Below are 23,071 nucleotides of genomic sequence, written 5' to 3'. Positions count from 1 at the left end.
TTGGGCTTTGTGCTGACAGCTCAGAGCCTGGTCCCTGCTTCAGATTCTGTGTCTCCTCTCTCTCTCTCTCTCTCTCTCTCTCTCTCTCTCTCTCTCTCTCTCTGCCCCTCTTTCACTCATGCCCTCTTTCTCTCAAAAACAAACATTTAAAAAAATTAAAAAATTTTTTCTTGTGATGAGGGCTTTTAGGACCTACTCTCTTAGCAACTTCCAAATATACCATAGAGACAAAATTTAATTAAATGCTGATGTTCCTTTTGCAATCATTGTTGGGTTTGTAATTATGTTCTTGCCTTCCCTCTTGTTACATCACAGCATTCTGATTTGCAGTTTTCTTCCTTAGACAGATCATCAAATCCCAGAAGTGAATTTATCTAGCAGTCAGGAGGGGAGGGCATATTTACTCTGCCACTGAGATTTTTGAGCAGGAATCCCTCTGGGCAGGTATCTAAGGGAGGGACATACAATGTCCCCATTCAGCACCGGAAATCCCAGTAACGCAAACCCTGGTGAATCTTTGCTCAGCACCAACACACAGGAGGCTCCCACCCCTGGGGACTTTCAGATTCAAAGCTGAACAATTCTAGTGCCTGGCATCCTGGCGCTGGGGACCGCGATTTAACTCACGGAATGCCACTTATACCCCCATCTGATCTCATTTGCACACTCAACACTAGCAAAGCTGAAAAAGTCACAAACCTTCAGAGAAATTTGCAAAACTTGCAAGTCCCACCTGGGCCTGCTTGGCATTATCTCAGCGGCGCTCCAGCACCTAGGAGAAATCTGCTCCCAGTAGGACAGGGTTAAATAAGGGTGTCACTGGAGCCACCTGACTCAGAGTGGGCTCTCAGCGAACAGAAAGCATGCTCGCCTGGTGTCTACCGCTGCTAAAGTATTTTTGGTTTTCACGAACATTTTTCTCCCTAGGGTTGGAAAACTTTCTTTGTCCTCAGCCAGTCTGAACATCCCTCTGAACTGCCTGAATTATTAGAGCCTAAATAATTACATAGAAGAAAAGAGAAACTGTATGGTCTGAATAGTTTCTTCAGGCACGTCTTGTAAACTTTCTCTTTAAAACCTTTAATTTTATTATGGGTATTCAAAACATAACATCTGAGCAGGGATTATATTCGTAAGGAAACCAAGGAGTAATTTGGGGCTGTGATAAAAATAACAAAAAGGCCTCGCCTCCTGATAAAATGGTTGGGAACTGAAAGGCAGTCTCAAAGAGTGGGGCTTTGATGTGTTCCAAAGAACATAAGGAACAACTCACATGACCGTCAACTGACAAATGGATAACCAAGATGTGGAATATTCCTACAACAGGTTATCCAGCCACAATCAGGCATGAAGTATGGACGTCACTGTGGATGCACCTTGAATGCATTATGCTGAGTGAAAGAAGCCAGCCCCAAAGGCCACATATGTGATAGATTCTATTTCTATAAAATGTCCACAAGAGACAAACCTATAGAGACAAAAAGTAGACTAGTCATTTCCTAGGGTTTGGGAGGGGGATGTGGAAGGATTGCGGGGTGACACTAAAAAGTAAGGGTTTGGGAGGGGTAGTGAAAATGTCCTAAAGTTTATTGTGCTTTTGGATTCACAATCAATATACTCAAAACCATTTCGTGTATACCTTCAATGGGTCAACTGGATGGTATGTGAATTATACTTCAATGAAACTGTTTCTTTAAAACAGAACATGAGAAATCTTCTCTGTCCAGCTTTACTGAGATGTGATTGACATATAACATTGTGAAGTTTAAGATGTACAATATGAAGATTTGATGCACGTACACATTGCAAAATGTTTACCACAATAAGGATGGTTAACACACCTATCACCTCACATAATTACCATTTTGTGGTGATGGTGGTGATAACATTTAAGATCTACTCTCTTAGCAACTTACAAGTATACAGTAGGGTATTGTTAACTATAGTCACCATCTATAACTTAGATCTCCAGAACTTATTCATTTGTGGCTAGAAGTTTTTGCCCTTTGACCAACACTTCCCCATTTCCACCCCCCTCAGCCCCTGGTAACCACCACTCTATTCTCTAAGACTTCTGCTCTTTTAGATTCCACATGTAAGTGATTATACAGTATTCGTCTTTTTCTTATTTCATTTCACATAATGCCCTCAAGGTCCATCCAAACCACTTACATGTTTAAATGGCAGACGGTGGGAGCCTTCTACGGCTGGATGGTGACTGCCTTGACCCTACTCTGAATATAAAAAAGGAGCCTCCGCAAAGGTTACTGAACTCAACCACAGAAAAAGGGCCCTTCAGTAGCTGTTGCCTCTGTGGGGGGGAACTGCCAGGACACCACCAGAGCTTTTTAGGAACAGGTTATAGTGACAGGGATGGAGATGATTTAAGGAGCTGACCAAAAGAACCAGGGAGGGGAAAGAACCAGGGAGGGGCTTGTTGGTCTATTCCATCAGAAAAGATGGATGGGGCGCCTGGGTGACTTAGTCGGTTAAGCATCCAACTCTTGATTTCAGTTCAGGTCATGATCTCATGGTTTATGAGTTCGAGCCCCACATCAGGCTCTGTGCTGACTGTGGAACTTGCTTGGGATTCTCTCTCTCCCTCTCCCTGCCACTCGCCTGTTCGCACTCTCTCTCAAAATAAATAAATAGACTTTAAAAAAAAAAAGGAAAGAAAAGGAAAAAGATGGAGTCGATCTGGCTACCTAGATAATCTAGAACCTCTGGAAATGAGGCTGGGCAAGAAGGTGTGTGGAGGGTGCAGGAGGGAGGTCAGAGGCACTGTGTAGCCCCACTGTTTGAGAGCCTAACACATCACAGGAAAATCTGCTCAGGAGGGGAGCTGGTAAGGAAAGCTCCCCAACTAGGATGCCCATGGCCTGAGACCTAGGTAGTAGGTAGACTCAGAGGAGGTATGTGCCTGGAAGCTGACGTCACAGCCCCTTAACTTCCAGGACAGACCCTGGGAGCACATCAGTGGCATGTATCTTCGGAGATCTCTCTGTGGTCTCCGAAGGGAGATTTCCTTTCAAGAGTTTGCCCCAGGAGAAGTTTGCTGAGAACAGTCATAGTATAGGGGAATAATAGGTAGTAGTTGGTGAGCACATATCATCTATCAGGCTGCGTACTAAGAATTTGACCGCTGTGAATTCATGTAATCCTCCGAGTGACTAGAACTATTATGATCCCCATCTTAGAGATGGGCAAACTGAGGCTCAGAGAGTATAAATTACCTCTGGTCACAAGCTAGTATGCGGGCAGTCTCATTCCAGAGTGCTTGGCCACAATGGAAGGTGACATAAGACTCAGGCTGAGACTATTCAGGACAGAGGAGCACTTGGGGACAGGCTCTTATTATGAAACGTGATGAGAGTATTTACAGAAAGTCCGTTTTTTTTCACCCCTTCCTCCCAGACCCACAAGTATGTGTTGCTTACAGTTGCCTGGTAACCTGACCAATGCTGTCTGTGTCCAGTTGAGCTAAGTGACTTTCTCCAACATGGTTTTAGACCAACAGTTGCACACATCTGCTGCCCTTTACACATGTGAGATCAGCCTCCCTGCTGGTCATTTCCCATTAAGTATATATTCACAACCAGGGTGGACTCCTGACCCCGCATTCTGTGTGAGATCACAGGCAGCCAGGAAGAGATGGACTTGAGGAGGGGAAAAGAACGTCCACCTGACACACGCTAAGTGGGAGCTCCAGGGGACAGTGGGAAGCTGCTCCCACCATTGCCACTCCCCAGTTGGTGTTCTGAGATTGCAGGAGCCTAAGGGCAAGCAGCCTGTTGGGGGTAGGACTGTGGCTGGCCATCCTGTGCAAAGGAATCCTTCCTGACCCACCAGCTACCTCTGGCAACTGAGGGGCCAGTGAGTCTCCCTTAGTTATTTCATGCTAACAGGATGGAAAACACAGAGAGCAAGTCAAATTTCCATTTCCCCCGGTGCTGTCTGTTGCCCTGACAGGGTCCAGGCTTACTGATAAAAATAGAGGTGTCCGTAAGTGTGGTTTAAACATGTACACACATACTCAACTCTGCTTTCTCCTCCCACTGAAGAGAAAGAAAGAGCCTGTGTAAATAATGCCATAGAGTGGATAAACTAGAAATGCATCTATTAAGTATTGTGACCTTTTTAAAAAAATGGTAGGCAGTGCTAGGTAATGAAGAGATGCTTGAGGAATTCAATTTAGCCTCTGAATTTTGATGTTATTAAGGATAATATTAAGTTAACTACATGTTTGTTGAATGAATGACTCTCGCTGTAAAGAGAATTGACCCGGGCAGGAAACCAGAGGCTTCACCCCATGAGAGATGCAATTTTCTGTGGCTAATCCCCAGGCTGGTTCAGGCTGCATGTGAATGTGTCCCACATGTATAACTACATGTGCTTTCTTGCTAGCATTTTCAAACGGAAAACTCCCAGACACCGAGGGCCATATGCGAAACACTACAACCCCACGCCCCCTAAGAGAGTTTAATACACTTTCATTTCACTTATCCATGGACTCAGCACATATGTGCTTCATGCATTGGCTCTGCCCTGGCACCCCAGTTGTGATCTAAGGTCATGCATCAGGCTTTCCGGTGTTCAGACTTCTTATCCCAGTGCTCCCCTGCCCTCCCCACTGCCATTCCTGGACCAAGGAGGAGCCAGACTAGTTATGGGTTCTCCACAGGTATGGCTACAGCTCCCTTGATTTTCCACCAATTGAGGGCTTCCAGGAACGGCAGGACTCCTACCCTCTGATTCTGCAATTCACCTGTCTTGTTCTCAAAACTGGAAAATGTCAGCGGCTCACTAACACGGCAGGAAAGGCCGCGCAGGAGATTCTTCCTAACAGCCCAACCTTCTCCTAATCCAACAGCAGCAGCAAAAGGGCTGAGAAGACAGAGTGATGGATCCTTCCACACACGCCCACTTGACTGTGTCACAAAGGCTGTCACTGGGATTATAAGGAGTGGCTCTAGAGTCACTGTCTGAATTCAACTACCGCTCCTGTCTCTTACCAGCCACGTGTCTCAGTTTCCCCATCTATAAAATGGGGACTGATCTACCACCTGCCTCATGACATTGAATGAAATAATCCATTTAAAGCTTATAGCAGAACACCTGACATAGCCACACACGATAAGCCCACAATACACAGTAGCTCTTAGTATTATTATTTTTACATTCCCATTTAAGCGAAAGCAAAACAAAACATAAAATCCACTCTGTATCCACCCCAGTGACAAATAAATCGTCAAAATTAAACCCATAGAAGGCTGCGCGTATTCCCCTTACTTTAGCCACAGTTCTGGGTACTGAGCTGGGTCATATGGAAGACAGAATTACATCTGGTTTATATATCTCGACCAACAGAGGAAACACGATGTTTTATTTAGTTGGGTTCAGACAAAAAATAGACGCAAGGCTTACAGCAGATCATACCTAGCATGGCCAGCACTCAACATGCACTGTGAAAAAAACCTCACACACTCCAACGAATTCAGGGGTGGGGTGGAGGGGGCTGGCCCTCAGGGCAGCAGATGTGGAATCCAAGTGTCCCGCTCAGGAGGAAGAGAGGCAGCCCGTCTATCCCGGCAAGCGGTACAGACACTAAGCAGACACTCCAGCCGATCTCCGCTGTTCTCCATTGCCTCTCAGAGCAGGAAACACACTGCCCAGACAGGAGGGAGCAGCCCCGCTCTGCGGTGTCTGCTGGGGCTGGGTCCCAGGGGAGGGCAGTGCGGGCTGCTGGCCCTGCACGCCTGTCACCAAGATCCCTGGGCAGGGGAAGCAGGATGGATTTATTTTGAGGACATTCATCTCACCACGGTAGATACCCTACATGAAAGGAACCCGGGGCCAGAAAGAGCAAAGGCAAGAAGCAAGCATTTACGAGAGCCTACCACATGCCATACTCGCACAGCCACAGCCCAGCACTGGGATCCCATTTTAAAGATGAAGAAGTCAAGGCTATTGATGGGAAGGGAGGTTATACCCAACTTCCTGTCCCACAGGAGTGGGTTAAATACTGGGAGGGCCCTACAGTGGAATACCATGTGGCTATTTTAAGAATTTTTTTAATGTTTGTTTATATTTGGGACACACACACACACAGAGAGAGAGACAGACAGAATCTGAAGCAGGGACCAGGCTCTGAGCTATCAGCACAGAGCCTGACATGGGGCTTGAACTCACAAGTTGTGAGACCATGACCTGAGCTGAAGTTGGACGCTTAACTGACTGAACCACCCAGGTGCTCCCCACATGGCTATTGAAGATGACAGTACATTGTGAACATTTCCTACGCCTTTAAATAAATGTACAGTAAGTGAAGGGGCGCCTGGGTAGCTCAGTTGGTTAAGCGTCAGACTCTTGGCTTTGGCTCGGGTCGTGATTTCAAGGTTTGGTGAGTTCGAGCCCTGCATCGGGCTCTACGCTGACAGCACAGAACTTGCTTGGGATCCTCTCTCTCCCTCTCTTTCTGCCCCTCCCTCACTCACACTGTCTCTCTCTCAAAATAGATAAGTAAACTTAAAAAAATAAAAATAAATGCACATTAAGTGAAAAAAGCAGCATGCATGGGATGCTTCCATTATTTTAACGAAATAACTATATAAAAGAAAAGAAAAGATCTCAAAAGATGTATAATAAAACAGTGGTAGGATTGCCAGTGATTTGTAATATTTCTTTTTGCTTCTCTGCATTTTCACATTAAATAACGTATGTTTCATATGCACTAGTTGTCAAATCAAGCCCTTTGTTTTTCTTTTCAAGAATGAAGCAGGCTCTGAAAGAAACACTTACCAGCCCAAGACCAGCAGCTTTGCAAAGGGTGGAGATGAAGCTTAAACCAATCCTGTCCCTGCCACGCCCTCCCCCAGAAAGCCGCCACTGTTGGCTCGGAGGCTGCTGCTCAAGTCAGCAGGCTGGGACCCTGGGGCTCTGCATTCCAGAGTAACGGGGTGGGGGGTACCTGCAGAGAGCCTGGGAAAACCAGCTTTGTGCTAAGGAAGCAAGGTCCTTAGGAAAGGTCATTTCTGGCTCCTCGTGAGGAAGACCAGCTTTCGCTAAAGTCTATTCCTTAGCTGGAAATACAACTGCCTCTGCCCACCCACAGAAGAGAGGAGGGGCCTGCTCTGACAGGTCACCCTGCACGAGGCACCAGGGACCCGGCGGCTCCACTGCAGCAGACCGGACCTCAGAAGCCCATCTCAAAGCGGGTGACAGCCAAGAGATACGGTTGACCGAAGAAGAGCAGGAAGCTGGCATCCACACCCACAGCCTGGTCGCGGCCCCCACTAAGCAGCAGAAGTGCTCGCAGGTGAGCATGGGGAGCACGGACCAGCATCTCTGAGCGTCCACAGGCCGGATCCCGGGGGGGCCAGATGTTAAGGAACCAGCACTGGGGGAATGGACCTGGCTGCAAATCCCAGTTTCTCTACTTCCTCTGACCTTGAGAAAGGTATTGAACTTCTGTAGGCCTCCATTTGCTCACCTCTAAAGGCAGAACAAAAACACTGCACAGGGTATTGATTTTTTTTTCTAAAAAATCAATATATATCAGTGCCCCACTCAGAGGTCCTCAACACAGGACCTCTCATCAGTGCAATTCTGCTTAGCAAGAAATGATCTAATTGTATAGCATCCCCATTGTATCACAGTGTCTTTTCATCGGATTCTGCCTTCAAGTAACCTAAATTCTTTTTTTCTTTAAGATTTTACTTTTAAGTCATCTCTACACTCAACATGGGGCTTGAACTTACAATCCTAAAATCAAGAGTGGCACATTCTACCGACTGAGCCAGCCAGGCACCCCTCAAATAATCTGAATTCCCTATTTGGGCACCTCACCTTATAGTTTACTGAAGGCTTATGCATAATCTCACATAATCCTTACAACACGCTGATACCCATTTTACAGATGAGGGACGTGAGGCGCCAAGCTTAGTTCACAAACTGGTAGCGGAGACGTGTCTCTGGGCCACCAGTTCCCAGCCAACACCCTTCCTTCAGCGCCTCATTTTGGGTTCCCATCCAGACCACTGGCTGACTCACTCTTTCCTGACACAAAACCTGACTGTCCTCTCTCCAAAGTTAGAACAAGTACTCACTGTAGGAGTCAGGCTCAAAGTTCCTCCTCTCTAACAAGCAAGCATTCTTTCAACAACATTTCAGACGCTTTCATATGGAAGGCTCCTTGGTAGGCCCTGAGGAACAGAAAAGGAAGTGAATCCGGCCTCTGTCCCTGAAGCATCTGACGGCTGCTTGCATCTGGCCCCTCTTACTCACTGCCATCTGAACCCAAAGGCACACAGAGCAGTTGGAGGGCCATACGGAGCTCCGCTGCGAATCTGCCGTGGGCAGGCTCACCTCACACCTGCCATCCTAAGGAACAGCTGTGTGAGGACTCCGACCCACCAACTTAAGCTGCCTCTCCCTGGGGCAGTCTTTCCTTTCCCTAGTGAGTTGAACAGTGCCTCCCCCAAATTCATTTCCACGCAGCACCTCACAATGTGACTTTATTTAGAAACAACATCTTTGCAAATGTCCTCGGTTAAGGATATTGGGCTGGAATCATCGGGGAGAGAGTGGGCACTAAATTCAACACATAGAGTCCTTACAACAAGAGGAAAAGCACAGGGAGACACACAGGGAAGAAGGCACAGAAGAAGGAGAGGGACAGACACAGAGGCTGAAGCCACACAGTCACAGCCGAGAAACGCCGAGGGCTGCCGGGGCTACTGGAAGCTGGAAAAGGCAAGGAAGGATTCCCCCCTAGAGCCTTCAAAGGGAGCATGTCCCAGCTGACACCTTGATTTTGGACTTCCGGCTTCTGGGATGTTGAGAGAATAAATTTCTATTGTTTTGAGCCACCAAAACATAACCACCCTCCCTTCTTAAAGGCTCTGTCCAGCAGGGCAGGGAGGCATGGCCCTTCCTGAGAGCTTGGCCTGCCTGTACACGGCCAGGCTACCGAAGGCACCGAGACAGATGACGCCAGGGCTGTCCTCTGTCTAAAGCTTAAGCTTGGAGCACACACACCAGCACATGCACACACACACACACACATCCGCCTTCCAACTTCTAAGAATAATGTGCTGCCAATAAAGGGCTCCAACTCTGTCTTCGAATTGGCGGACTCCCGGCGGAGGTTTCTTTGTGGTTTGGGTTGAGATTTCTTTATTCTCTGGCACTGCTAAACTGCCGTGTGAACCGTCTCTCCAAATTCGGCCAGCCTGACATTGGAGGGCTCCTCACCCTCGCCGCCCGAGTTACTGTGCTATCCTGGGGGCCTGTGAACAAGAGGAGCCTGGCCGGATGCCCAACCTGCAAGTGGACATTCAGAGCATTTTTCCATCCCCTCCGGGCTTGTGGCTGCTTCCCCTGGAACTGAGAGTCTTGTCTCCCTGCTGGCTCTCTTTCAACACTCAAGGGTATTTTTATTAAAGGCCTCTGGAGTGTTAATAAAACCAAATGTAAAACCGTTCCCCCAGCACATGCTTTCCCGTTTGCCCTGCGGGGCAGGGAGTTGCCAACAATGACTTTGAGCAGCCACCTCCAGCGCTGGGGCCGGGAGCCACAGGTGGTCTGGGAGCGTGCTCTCACCCTGCCTTTGCCACGGATTTTCAGATTCACCTCCTCCTCACTTACTGGAGGGCGGGCAGGCAAGCAGGGCAGGTTTCTTAGGTCCTTGGCAGTGCTGACATTCCAAGATGACGGACTTCTTTCTACGCTACAGAGAATCAGGTTTGCTTCAGGCTTGTCCATCCCGTGTCCGTCCTACGTTCCTTTGGCACCCACCGCGTGCCAGGCGATGCACAGACACGAGGAACAGTAAGGAAGACCAGCACCCGATCGGTGAGGCAGGCACAAGGGCAGGGGAACACAGCGGAGAAGACAACGCCAAGTGCAGGCATCGGGTGGAGGAGAAGCAGAGAGGCATCCGAGGATGAGCTATAGTGGGCCAGGCAGGAAAAGCGGAGGGAGAGCCCGGGGAAGGATGAGGTCGGAGTAGGTGCCATGACGGGGTGGCAGGCTGGGGTGGTGCAGGAGAGGCAGTCTGGCTGGGGCCAGATGGTGAGGAAGTTTGGAGTCTTTCCAAGAGGCTGTAGGATGCTGGGCAGGTGCACAGGCAGGGGGGTGCTCTGCCCTGCTCTGGCTTCTTTAGGAAGCATCACTGGACACGTGGGAAGCGGGTGGGGGGAGGGTCCGGGGCTGCCAAACCTCACATTTTCGGCTGGCTCCGAGAACTCAGCCAGCAGTTCTTCCACTGTCATTTTGAACAAACAGGGGTTGCTCTCCTTTCTCCGCCTACCCCGGGGTAATAACCCGCGATATTAGGAATGCGGGATTCAAGTTTGGGCCCGAGGCTCTGTAGCTGTGCGATCCTCCAGCCTCACAATCCTCAGCATGAACTGGGGGGGGGGGGGGTCAAACCTCCTAGACGGAAGGTTCTGCTGCTTTACCAGCTGCTCTGTCTCGAGTCTCTTACTTAACCTCTCGGAGACTCAGTATCCCACCACTAAAATGGGCCCATTGCCAACTGTGACGATAGGCCTTTCACATGTTAAAAAATGAGTCAATAAATGTAAAAACATCTACCACAGGGCTGGCTTAAGACAAATCCTCCACACAAGCGAGCTTCCGCTCCTTATGTCACAAACAGGGGGTAGGAGCCGGGGTAAACTGTTGTCAGAGCACAGGCAGGAGGTGGGGAGGAGGCCTGCCCAGAGGAGCAGCTGGGCTGGTGGGTGGGTGGTGGGCGGTATGATGGGAACGTTAAGGGTTCTGTCAGCGTGTCTACACAACCACTGAATTTTCCTGCAGCGAGAAGCCGCCCAGAAGCAGGAACACTCTCGCCGGCAAACCAGTGTGGGCTTGGGCAACTGCCTGACGTAAGTGGATCTGGCCACGCTGCCGGGGAGCACTGGCAGCTGAACACGGTCCACAGCAGCCCCGTCAACACAGTGTTGAAGGTCCTCAAGACTCTGGGTGTTTCCTAGCAACGGCCCTACTTGGGGGGACGCTGAGTGCCACCACGAAGCTAGCTTGGAAGCATGTGCAGAACAGACAGCACCCCCCACCGACGTGCGGTGCCCCCCTACAGCCCAGCCCCCTCGGCCGGCTGCTCATGCCTGGGGCAGTGTGACCAGGCTGGAAGACCTTGGTGAGGCAACCAGCTCATTCCCCGCCCCGCCCCGCCCCACGCCCGTCTCTAGGCAGCTTCCAGGACCAAAAGCTTCCAGAAAGTCCCTAGTTTTCCCCTCGGCCCCCAAGCAAAGTGTAGTTACCATCTGTGGTACTTCAAACCATCTGAGCAGCTTGATGTGACAGGAAGGGAAAAAAAAAAAAATACCCAACAGAAACACCAGACCCTTAACACTCAGATCCAGGGCTGGGCACAGGGGGGGCACAACTTTGATGTACAAAACACTCCTGAACACAGCCCAGGATACATGGGGCTTCTGTGGAATTTCACAACCAACAAGAGTGTTCTAGAAAGTTCCAGGATGCAAATGCTTGCTGGACTTTTGTTCCTTCTCCACTCTGACAGACAATACATCGTTTTATCTTTGTAAAATTTATTTTGGGGAATTAAAGAACTCTGCCAGGGCCAGGCTTCTTGGCACAGGCAGGCGGTCTCCGATATGTATTATTAACACGAACATTTTCCTGTCGTGATTGCACACCCAATTTAAAATGAATTATCCAATTAAGTTAAGAAGGTGACGCGTTCTACTTCCAGGAATATGCTGCCAATGACTCTGTCTTGACTGTTCTCCCCTGAACTTCTTCCAATTAAGCAAAGACCGTTGGGTACATTGTGAGGATAAGCCGGGATGTTGCTGTGGAGACAGGAGGATTTTTCATCATATCGCCATTTCAATCTCCTGATGAGAAGGGAGCTGGCAAAGCCTCCAGCCTCCCCCTGGGATGAATGCTCACCGCCAACAACAACAAGGACAAGAGCTCTGCTGGACGAAAAAGGACAGGGATTGCGTAAGCCTCCAGGTCTCCCGCAGCCAGCTCAGGGAGTCTGCGGTTGGGGCTTCTTCCACGGAAGTCAGCTGCTGCGTGTGCAAGGGTGAGCAAGCGGCAGCCCCACTGGGCTCCTTCTCCCCCTGGGAGGGGGTTGCACACCCCGACCTGAAGGCGGGATAGAGCCCACTCAGTCAGCCCAGAGAGATCCGTATGTGGTAACTGGCCAAAAAGATCAGCAGGGTGGGGGGGGGGGGGGGGGGGCGGGGGGGAGGTGCAGACTGGAGCAGCATCAACACCAAGAAGAGCAAGAGGAGACAAAGATTTTTATTTCTAAAATGCAAATCTGGCCACGGCACTCTCTCGCTTTCAGCCCTCGCCACGAAGTTCCAACTCTTCAGCATTAACACGCTCCATGCTCTATTCCCCACTCATTCTTCCCTCCCCCTCCTCCCCTTCATTCCCTGGAAAAGCCTGGGAATTCCCCTGGGAAACCAAAAGTCAAACTCTCTCACGCCTCCCTGCTTTTGCACATGCTGTTCCCTTTCTCAGTATATCCTTTCCCAACTTGGTTCAGCCTGAAACCCATTCTCCTTGCTCCACACTGGGGCAGGTGTCTTGCCCTCCGGGGGCTTTCTCTCTGCCTTTACTTCCCTCCCCTGTCCTGGCAGATGCTGGTGTCACAGCCAGGCTAACGCTCTATTATAACTGCCTGGCGGTTGTGTCTCCCTGACCAGCCCTGGAGCCATTCAAGGGCAGGGGGTATGTTTTCAAAGGAAAGGCTGAGCCAGGGAAGAAAAAAGGCAGAGGTGAAAGAAAGGGTGAAAGAACGAGATGGACATGTGACTGAAAACCACCCAGAAGCTACTCAAGAGGTGGACAGATGCTGTAAATCGTGGCAGTGCCTCACGTGCCTCGAGCTTGGGCCCTCGGGTGTGGCTAGTTCACGGGGCCACTTACGGGCGTGCTCTGGGCTTTGACCCCCCTCGCTTCTCCACCCCAAGATGATAGATTTAAAAACCAAGTCTGTCTGATGTTAAAGAGTGAAAAAGAGTTGTTAAATTCGTTAACAAGGAAAATCTCTGAAAGAGATCCTTACTATCGCATCGGATTGTAAAAGGGCCTTCCGGAAGATTCAGTTCAGAAGACTCTAAGAAAGGTAAAAAACAAACCCTCCCCCCAAAATCCAACCATCAGAACAACGACGAACAAAGCCATGTCCTAGGACGTACAGGGAGACCACAGGAAACACGCGGTTTGGGGAGAGTGATTTTGAACTGCCCAAGCACAAAGGAGCTCTGCTTTCTGTGCTCGCGGGCTCAGACACAGGCTCCTCCCTTGACCTGCATGTTTCCAAGCTGACCAGGGGCCTTCAGTCCAGGCCGGAAACATAAAACATGCTGCATCCCAGCCTGGGCATCGCTCCTTTCCTGGGATTCTACGTGGGTTTTCCCAGCAGCCTCTTCAAACGTTGTACATGGGGCAGCAGGTTCTCGGCAGTGCTCAGTAGCAGATCCTGACCATCCAGCCTTCCCTAACACACGTGTGATGGGCAAGCCACAGAAATGCAGGGCCTCAGGCCACAGGCGCTGCGAAGCCAGGATTGGAGCTATTAGGGTAGTCTTTGTTTTCCCCCCTTAAGTACACTTCACGCCCAGCGCAGGGTTGAACTCACGACCCTGAGATCAAGACCTGAGCTGAGACCAAGAGTCAGACGCTTAACCTATGGAGCCACCCAGGCGCCCCCAGGGTGATCTCTTCTTCCCATCCAAGTCCTCCATTAGAACTGTTGGCTCTCGCAGAGCAGGAAGGTGCTGAATTCCCAACGACCCTGACTCCTTCCAAGACCAGACTCATCTTCATCTTTGCTTCCACCCTGGGAACCCAGCACAGTGCCACTGCCATGATGTGCCTGGCACACAATCTAGCTTCACACCTGCTGTTGGGTCTAGCCACGGTGCATGTCACGGGACGCAGTTTTCCTTCAGAGGGTGTTGCATCAAACCATCATCTCCAATCCTCCCCCTTTGTAATTCTGTAAAACTAAAAGAGCCTAGTAGTGTCTGAAATACATGTATACATTACAGATTGAAGTATGTCCCCGAAATGAAAATGTGGAAGTCCTGACCCCTGGTACCTGTGAATGTGACCTCACTTGGAAATAGGGTTTTGCAGATGTATTTAAGAGGAGGTCCTCAGGGTGGTCCCTAATCCCGTAGAACTCGTGTCCTTGGAAGAGGGAAATTTGGACACAGAGACACACAGGGATAACATCACGTGACAAGACAGGCAGAGACTGGAGTGATGCAGCTAAAAGCCAAGAACACCAAGGACCAACAGCCACTTCCAGACGTTAGGAAGAAGCAAGGAAGGATTTACCTAGGGTCTCAGAGGGAACACGGCCCTGCTGTCACATTGATTTCGGACTTCTGGTCGCCACAATTGCAAGACAATAGACTTCTGTTGTCCCGACCCCACACTTTGTGGCTACGACAGCCCTAGGACACTAACACTCTGTGAGTTGAGCGTGTACTTAATGTCACCTTTCATTACATAAGTGATTTGTATCTGGGTAGCATCCGCTTCATTACGCTATCCAACCGCTCTTTCGTTTCACGTTTACCGAGCAACTCCTATGTGCCAGACCATATACAAGGTGCCAGGACAACAAAAGTGGGTAAGCCGGGAGACCACAGTGAAGACGGTTTTGTGAGGAACACAGCTCTATAACGAGGTGACTGTCACACAATGCAGTACGTTTCATAAGCACAGATCAGAGAAATGACAAGCATATATCGAATGCCTACCTAACAGGTACCTGACGCTGTGCTGAGCACCTCGTACACGTGGTCACATTTAATCCTCACACTATCCAATGAGGGAAGGCGCTACGGTGATGCTTCCTCTCCCACGGGTGAACTGAGACTCGGAGGCAGAGGGACTGCTGGACTCCAGCCCGGAGAGCGGAGTGTAACACCCCTGCTGGCTGCTCAGGGAGCACAGGGAAGATGGAGACCGGCTCCAACTGGGGGTGCACGGAGAGGCGTGCACTTTGATTCAGAGGGGCAAGGAAGCATCATTTAAATATTAAAGCATCTTGGGGGCGCCTTGGGGATGCCTCAGTCGATTCAGCATCCGACTCTCGATTTCAGATCAGGTCACGATCTCGTGGTTCCTGAGTTCAAGCCCCGTGTCAGGCTCTGTGTTGACAGCACAGAGTCTGCTTGGGATTCTCTCTCTCCCTCTCTCTGCCTTTCCCCCAGTGTTCCTCCCTCCCTCCCTCAAAAGTAAACATTAAATAAATAAATAGACAAATAAATAAATAACTATTAAAGCGTCTTAGTCGCTGAATTTCAGAACAGCACACATAAATAAAGACAGGCAGTTGGGTAAACAAACCGTGGTCATCCATCTTTAGCCACCGAAAAGCATGACGACAAAGCACTCGTGGTAGCTCATATGCGACAGGAGCTGTTAACCCCCAGACCTCGTGTGCTCGTGCGGGAAGGAGGTACACAGGTCCTAATTTTCTTCTGCGCACCTGTCTCAAGCTTTCAAGTTACTGACAAGGAAAATATCATCTGAATCATTACTCTGGCTAATACTTTGTAGCACCTAATGTATTTTGAGCACTGTTCTCTGAACTGACCATGTGTGAACTCAGCTAACCCCCAGCACCACCCTGTGGCTGCCCCATGGTGCAGGCTCTACTGTTTTACCCGGTTTTAGGAAGGAAGCCAAGGATGCACAGGACGGAAGGACGGAGGAGGGGGCTGAGGAAGACACCAAAGGGCAGCAGGGTCACTCTGAGAGCCAGGTCACTGTGACGAACGCCAGCAGTGAGGGAGGGGCACCTCTATGAGTGTCCATGGGGCCAGGAGCTTCACAGTCACAAAGACCCTCCTCAATTCTGTCTCTCAGGTTAGAACCCAAACCATGTGACCCTGCCATTTTTGTGGGTCAAAAATAGTCAGACACCAGCAATTTCTTATGGTTCAACACATAGATACAGTCACAGAGTAACTCCGGCAAAGTCGAAAGAAGTGTTCACGGTGAAATGTAAAATCTACTAAAATTTTTGTGACTGTTGCCATCTCTCTTCCTCCTCTCCTCTCCCTCCCCTCTTTTTTTCCTCCCCACTCCAGGCCTTCTCCACTCCCCCCTTCCCCTTCATCCTCTGCCCCCTTTCTTGCCTCCCTTTGCATTTTAAACTGTATCAGGAGCCTAATGATCATACTTACTCATCGCTTGAGAACATTTCATGAGAAAGATTCAAATGCCCATGTGCACACATGTGTATTGTGTACATGCCACGTATATTGTGTACACACGTGTACTGTGCACACATGCATGTATATTGCATATACTCACATGTGTACTGTGTACCTTTGGATGTGTGTTGTGTATACATGCATGCATACATGCATGCTTACTGTGTACATGCACACATATACAGCATGCACACACACATATATTGGGTGTACACATAGTTGTGCATACACATATACTGTGTATGCATATGTGCATGTATTTTGCACACGCATTGTGTGCATGAATGCATAGTGCATACATGTACATGTATATCACATATATGCACATGCACGCCGTGTACACACACATGTACATTGCACACACGTGTGTATAGTGTGTGCACACAAATACTGCGTATGTGTGTGTATATTATGCTGTGTGCATGCATATCATGTGTATACATATGTATGTTGCGTACACAGACACGTACATGGCATACAAGCGTGTATAATGTGCACAAAAGTATAGTGTGTCCGTGCATGTGTATTACATATACACGTGTATATTGTGCACGCACATGTATAGTGTGTCCATGACACGTGTTGTGTACACGTGTGTATTGTGTACACACATAGGTATTGAGCACACATGTGGAAGGAAGGACATAAAGCATCTTGCCCTGGTGGCCCAGCCTGAGTGACACACTGGACAAGAGCTGCTCCTGCTCTGTTAGCACCAGCTGGCTGCTCAAAGGTCACGTGGCCAAACCTCAAGCTTGGCCCCCGTGGGAGAGGAAGAGGACAACAGGGTGAGTAGACCACACTGGCCATTGGGACCCAGGGCCGTGGGCTCAACCTGAGGCACGGCGCACGCCAGGATTCTTCAGTATTTGATAATAAACAGAAATATAACTTTTGTGCTACCTGACTGCCTACCTGGAACTCAAATATTCAGGAGGCAAAGGAAAGAAACGGCCCAGAAGGTACAGCATATGCCTTTTGGCCAGGAATGTGGGCAGACAAGCCGGGTTCAAACCCTGGCTCTACTACCGTCTCCTGGGGACAGGAGCGCGGGCAGGTTTCTCCTCAAAGCCATCCTGTGTCGTGTGTAACAGGAGAGGCCGTCAGGTCCATCTCGGGAGGCTGTTGTAGTTAAATGAGTCAAGGGCAGCAGCACGGTGCCTTAGACACAGAAGGGACCAAAACACACCCGGTGACGGGAGGCCCTGAAATTACTTTCCCTAGACATTTAAGGTCTTCCGAGGGAGATCAAGTATAATTTAAATAGCGATGGTTCTGCTCGTCTTTTGAGGAGTCACTTCCAGCCCATGACCTTCCTTCATGCTGAAGACACATGATCCTCGGCTCCAGTGCCCAAGCCACAAGAAGAGAGAGAACGAGTCACAGATACTGAGGCAGGACTCCATACCTTTGACACCTTAGTTTAAAACAATACGTTTTTTTAGTCTCAAATCCATGCTTTCAGGCCCCCTGCCAAAAGGCATGATGACTGTTTTCCTTCAGAGGGCCCCAATTCCCATTGTGCAACTTAGAACCTGGGGGAAAATGCAAAACAATAAACCCTCTGCAAGTCTTTCAGACCAGGCAATTTGCAAGAAGCGCTTTCACATCTTAGTAGGACTCTGCATTAGGCCAGAACTAATTAATTGCTACATTAAAGGAAAGCACCTTTAACATTTCAATGACATAATCATATGTAATTACGATCATATAAAGGAACACTTTATAATTAATGATGCCTCCACTTCCTGAGATGTGTAATCCTTCTGTCTTGAATTCCAAAGAGGTTGGCAAAAGGCAGGCACTAAATATAGATCAGGAACTAATATTTAAATCAGCTTTTAATTCACCTTTCAATATGAACAGTAAAACCGGAACAAAAGCTTACCCTTAATAGGACTCTAAGTCTTTATGTCTATGGGGCTAAATATACAGCAACAACAGATCCATGCAGAAATGGCCAAAATCACAGGCCTGAAATGATTACCCCTAAATAGCAATAATTTTGCCCCAGCAGGTGCATTAACTGCTTTTCCAGAAATGCAGTAAAACTCACCCCAACTGTCCCTGCTTTGGCAACTATGCTGTGTTATCGCTTAACAAAGCACTCTGACTCATCTCTGAGACTTAAAAAGGAAAATGGTTTTTCTTTCAATGAGAGAAATTTCCCACGAAAGGTGCAAACCCCAGATTGGTAGCAAGCATTCTAAGTGCTGTACGTGTTAAGTCTTTATAACAATCCCAAGATGGAACTACTAGGATCAACCATTTTATAAATGAGGACACTGAGGCACTAAATTGTTAATGAACTTGCCCAAGCTACCAAATTCCCAGGAAAAGACCCAGGATAGACAGACTTTCTAGATTTTAACATTCATCCTGTCACTCAAGCAACTAATGATGAGGGAGGCCCTAACGATGGGGAGGCCCATCCCCAATCTCTGTTGTTAGCAAAGGTGTGCAGCAATCGCAGGAGAAAACGCAGAGGGAACACAATCTGACCCACAGGAACACCCAAAGGGCTTCCAGAAAACAAATCCCCAGAGCACAGCTTTCCCCTCCACCAGCCGCCACCCCCCTGCATTAATTGCCTCCATTTGATTTTTCTAATTTGCTTCATGGCCCGTGATTACCTGCTTTCATCAATGAAATAGGCAGGTAGCACCCTGCCACCCATGGCCGTCTCCCGGTCTCCAGTAAGGTCGAGGGCTTACCTTGTCGTAGTAGTATCGAAGGGCTCTGCTCAGCTTATCGTAGTTCATGTTTGTTTTGTTCTTGCGGAGTCCCCACAGTTTGGCCACTTCTTCCGCTTTGAGGAGCTTGAATTCGCCATCGCTGGAGGTCCAGCAGATCAGATGCTCATGCTTCTGGTCTAACAGCAACTGCAACAGGAACTGCCACAGCGTGATCGCGCTCTCCATACCTGGGGGAAGGAGGCTGGGTGAGAACCTGTCCTCATAGGTGCGGCTCAGGGTGCTAGGGAGGGGGTCTCGGGGCGAGCGCCTCAGCTCCTACCGTTCCTCCCCCAGTGAACCTATAACAAAAAAGTCGCTCTCACAGGCCACTTGGACTCAGGTGCCTTCTGAGTTCATTTTCGTAAATGGCCGCGATTCAGAAACACAGGGAAGCCCGGTGATCCTTGTGGTCACAGCACACATCCCGTTGGGCAGCAGGGTGGCACTGGGAGTAACTTGAGAGATTCATGAACCGCCCACTTGCAGAATGAGTCCCCAGTCAAGCGATTCCCACTTAACGCTATCGTCTGCTCCCACCCGTCCCATCTACGCCGTTGGTGGTCAGCCGCCAGTCCTTGGTTTGCTGTGAAATGCTGGATTCCATGATGAGTGCTTTTAGGTAGGGGACTGGGGTCTATCAGTCACTGTAACTACAGGACGCGCTGCCTCCAGAACTGATAAAAACTTGTGGAACTGAAGAATCACCAAGGCCACTCGAAGAGCCCTTGGCTTCCCCATGACATGTTGGGGACATGTTGATCATGTTGCAGATCAAACCCACTGCCACACACGCTGAGATGGGAAAGCATTTCTTCCCTGCTTATAAAATACTCTCTGGTGTGGACTTTGTAAGTGTTCTTCCTTCTGTCCAAAATGCTGCTCCCTAGCCCTGGAGCCTGATAAAGTCCTACTTATCTGTGATGACCCAGTAATAATGAAACCTTCTCAAAGAAATTCTTCCCCAACTCCCCCAGGCAGTTTCATATCTTCAGACACTTAAGAGCTTTCATGGCAATGTGTACTGATTCGACTACTAATAATAATCCACTTACGTTGTCAATATTCATTAAATTAGTAGGATGAAGGAGGTCACTTATCATGATGGGCACTGACAGATGCATGGAATTGTTGAAACCCTATATTGTACACCTGAAACTAATATAACACTGCATGTTAGCTATACTGGAATTAAAAAATAAAAACAATAAATTCTCTCAACTAAAGGGGGGGAGCCATTTGTTATATTAGGAAAGAATAGTTGGTTGGGCTGGCCTCCAAAGCTTCACCTCAGACCACCTGTCATGGTTGGACACATGAAGCGTCCTGGCTTTTAGTCTGGGCAGGATAGGGGCGACATTCCAGTACCAGGATGAGGAAGCCAGGGATGACCAGATTGGGGGGGGGGGGGAAATTGGCTTCTGGCCCGAGAGAAGCTTCAAAGGCAAGCTGTGAGGTGGGGGACAGAGTCGAGAGAAAGAGGGCTCATCTGCTATGAGAGCAACAAGGAGACGCTGAAGCCGGGGTGCCCAGAACAAGGAAGCGGTGAGGAGGTGCCTAACTCCAGGAGACCCGGAAGCCAGAATAACCTCCTGCGGCGACTTCTCTGTACCAATTTTTGAAACGAAATAGGCAAGTAGCGCTCTGCCACCCACGGCCGTCTCCCAGTCTCCCGTAAGGTCGACTCACATCTTTCATGCGTTTGTCTTAAAGGGGCAGCTTTCAGACTGACAAGCTACGTTCCTCCCACTCGGGAATGGACGTGGAAGTACCTAGCCACCCGAGAAGTAGTCACTCACTTCTTCCTTTTCAGATGTTTAGCTGAAAAAACACATTTTATTATTTCCCTAAGCCACCATGGGGCTTTCCAGGTAAGAGAACGCAGATTAGGAATGTTCTCCAAAAACCCATAAGGCATTTTATTTACAGCTCTTTAAAGGAGATATCCTTTACAGAAATCAATCTTCACCACAATGGCCGCTCAGTCTGTAAGACAGTAAATCATTTCGTTGTTGGATCAAAACCGCCCCCCTGCAACTCACACACGAGTCTTGCTAAGCACAACTGCTGGGATAGGCAGCCTGCTGGCTCCAGTTCCTAACCACCCTCCCGACTATTTGTGGAAGCCACAAACTTGTTTCTCATCACTGGCACTAAGAATTGCTAACAGTCGTCTCAAATTTTGGGGTGTTTTTTTGGCCAAACACTTGAGACAGTAAGCTTTAAAATATCTCTGAAACTTCAAGCACATGCTCAGAGGAACCTGCTCCAAAGGGCAGAAGGCTGCCATGGGTTTGGAGGTCTGGATGGCAGGGTTGGCTGGGCCTGTGGCTCACGTGCCAGGTAGGAAGGCGGTCAGCGGTCTGCACTAAGGGACTCGAACCATCGTGTTCCAGATGGGACAACAGAAACTTATTCATGTATTTGAATGTATTTTACAGTTATTGTTTCTACCAAACAGGACTCCCTGCAGTTTATGTTTCCTGGAATCCCGGTCCATGGCATTCCAGCCCCAGGTATCAGAACCATGTTCTCAGGGCATGACTTAGGGGGATAGATGTTCTCAATCTTTCACCCCTTCCCCCATTCACCAGATGGTGCAGCACTGTGCTCAAGTGGGTGGAGTACTCTTTCCCACCCACTCCAATTTGGGCTTGACCATGTGATTCAATTTGGCCAATGCAATGTTCAGTAGACAGGATAACCATGCTGATTCCAGGTCTAAGAAGGTTCACATGTTTGCACTTTTCCTCTTGTGCTCCTGTCACTGCTGTGAAGCTGCTGCCCCCAAATGAGACACGTGGAGCCAACCTGAACTCCACCCAAAGCCTGGAGCTAAGTTCCACAGCCCACAGTCTGAGGCAGCATCCCTGAAGCTCATCACGAGGAACACAAATGCCGTGGTAAGCCAGTGACTCTTGGGGCTGCCTGTTACATGGCACCGTTGCAGCAAAAGTTGACTATGACATTGTCTAACATCCTTTTTTTTTAATTTACCATTTTAACCATTTTTTAAAATGTTTATTTACTTATTTTGAGAGCAAGATAGAAAATGCAAGTGGGGGAAGGGCAGAGAGAAAGGGAGAGAGAATCCTAAGCAGGCTCTGGGCTGTCAGCACAGGGCCTGATGTGGGGCTAGACACCATGAACCCTGAGATTATGACCTCAGCCAAGATCAAGAGTCAGACACTTAACCAACCGAGCCACCTGGGAGCCCCCAAGTGATTTTTTTTCTAAATTTTTTATTCTTTAACGCCTAGAATCATTAATGAAGTACTAGGTCTTAAAATGCAGGTACAATAGGGGCACCTGGGTGGCTCAGCCAGGCATCCAGCTCTGGCTCAGGTCATGATCTCACAGCTTGTGGGTTCAAGCCCCATATCGGGCATTGTGCTGATAGCCCAGAGCCTGGAGCCTGCTTTGGATTCTGTGTCTCCCTCTCTCTCTGTCCCTCCCCTGCTCTCACTCTGTCACTGTGTCTCTCAAAAATAAATAAACATTAAAAAAAAAGTTTTTTTAAATGCAGGTACAATAAAGGCCAATTTACCTGGCTGCCATTATAAGGAATGTGGGTAATTCAGAGAGCATACTGTGGATCTTTAAGTAAAATGTTCAAGAAACTGTTGATACTTGAGATTTAAGTTTCATACATTAAAAAACAATTTTTTAATGTTTATTTTTGAGAGAGAGAGACAGAGTGCTTGCGTTGGGGGGGGGGGGGGAAGGGGGGAAGGGGGGAAGGGAGGGAGGGTGCAGAGAGATAGAAGGAGACACAGGCTCCAGGCTCTAAGCTGCCAGCACAGAGCCCAATGCTGGCTGGAACTCACAAACTGTGAAATCATGACCTGAGGCAAAGTCAGATGCTTAACCAACTGAGCCACCCAGGCACCCTAGGTTTGATATGTTATTATGCAAACAGAGACCTGCTTCAGTTAAAATACTTCATCAGCCTAAGCTCTTGTACTGATTCCCCACAACTCTCTGCCTAAAATACAATGAACACATGAAATTTCTAGAAATCTTTTAAAAATATTCCCTGAACTTTTTACTAATTAGAAAATTCTTCTCTTTCTCATTCCCCTGCCCAGACTTTAT

At 48.7% G+C, this 23,071-nt stretch overlaps 1 protein-coding gene across 5 annotated transcripts in view; it reads right to left on the bottom strand.

Moving 5' to 3' along the window:
- The window catches only part of ELK3 (ETS transcription factor ELK3), a 67,255-nt gene that overhangs the window by 21,035 nt on the left and 23,149 nt on the right, over positions 1–23,071 (bottom strand). For 4 of the 5 annotated variants that reach the window (XR_008300413.1, XM_027071048.2, XM_027071049.2 and 1 more), the window contains exon 2: positions 18,959–19,167. Coding sequence is in view for 3 of the 5 variants with exons in the window: in XM_027071048.2 (XP_026926849.1) it covers positions 18,959–19,165 (207 nt within the window). In the remaining 2 variants the exon portion in view is untranslated. Of the gene's footprint in view, positions 1–8,105; positions 8,202–18,958; positions 19,168–23,071 lie in introns of those variants that run through there. The other variant, XM_053226630.1, reaches the window with a different exon arrangement.

Source organism: Acinonyx jubatus, chromosome B4, assembly GCF_027475565.1.
Source record: "Acinonyx jubatus isolate Ajub_Pintada_27869175 chromosome B4, VMU_Ajub_asm_v1.0, whole genome shotgun sequence".
Taxonomy (NCBI): Eukaryota; Metazoa; Chordata; class Mammalia; order Carnivora; family Felidae; genus Acinonyx; species Acinonyx jubatus.
The sequence above is the reverse complement of the archived record's forward strand: the minus strand, read 5'-3'. Positions and strand labels throughout refer to the sequence as shown.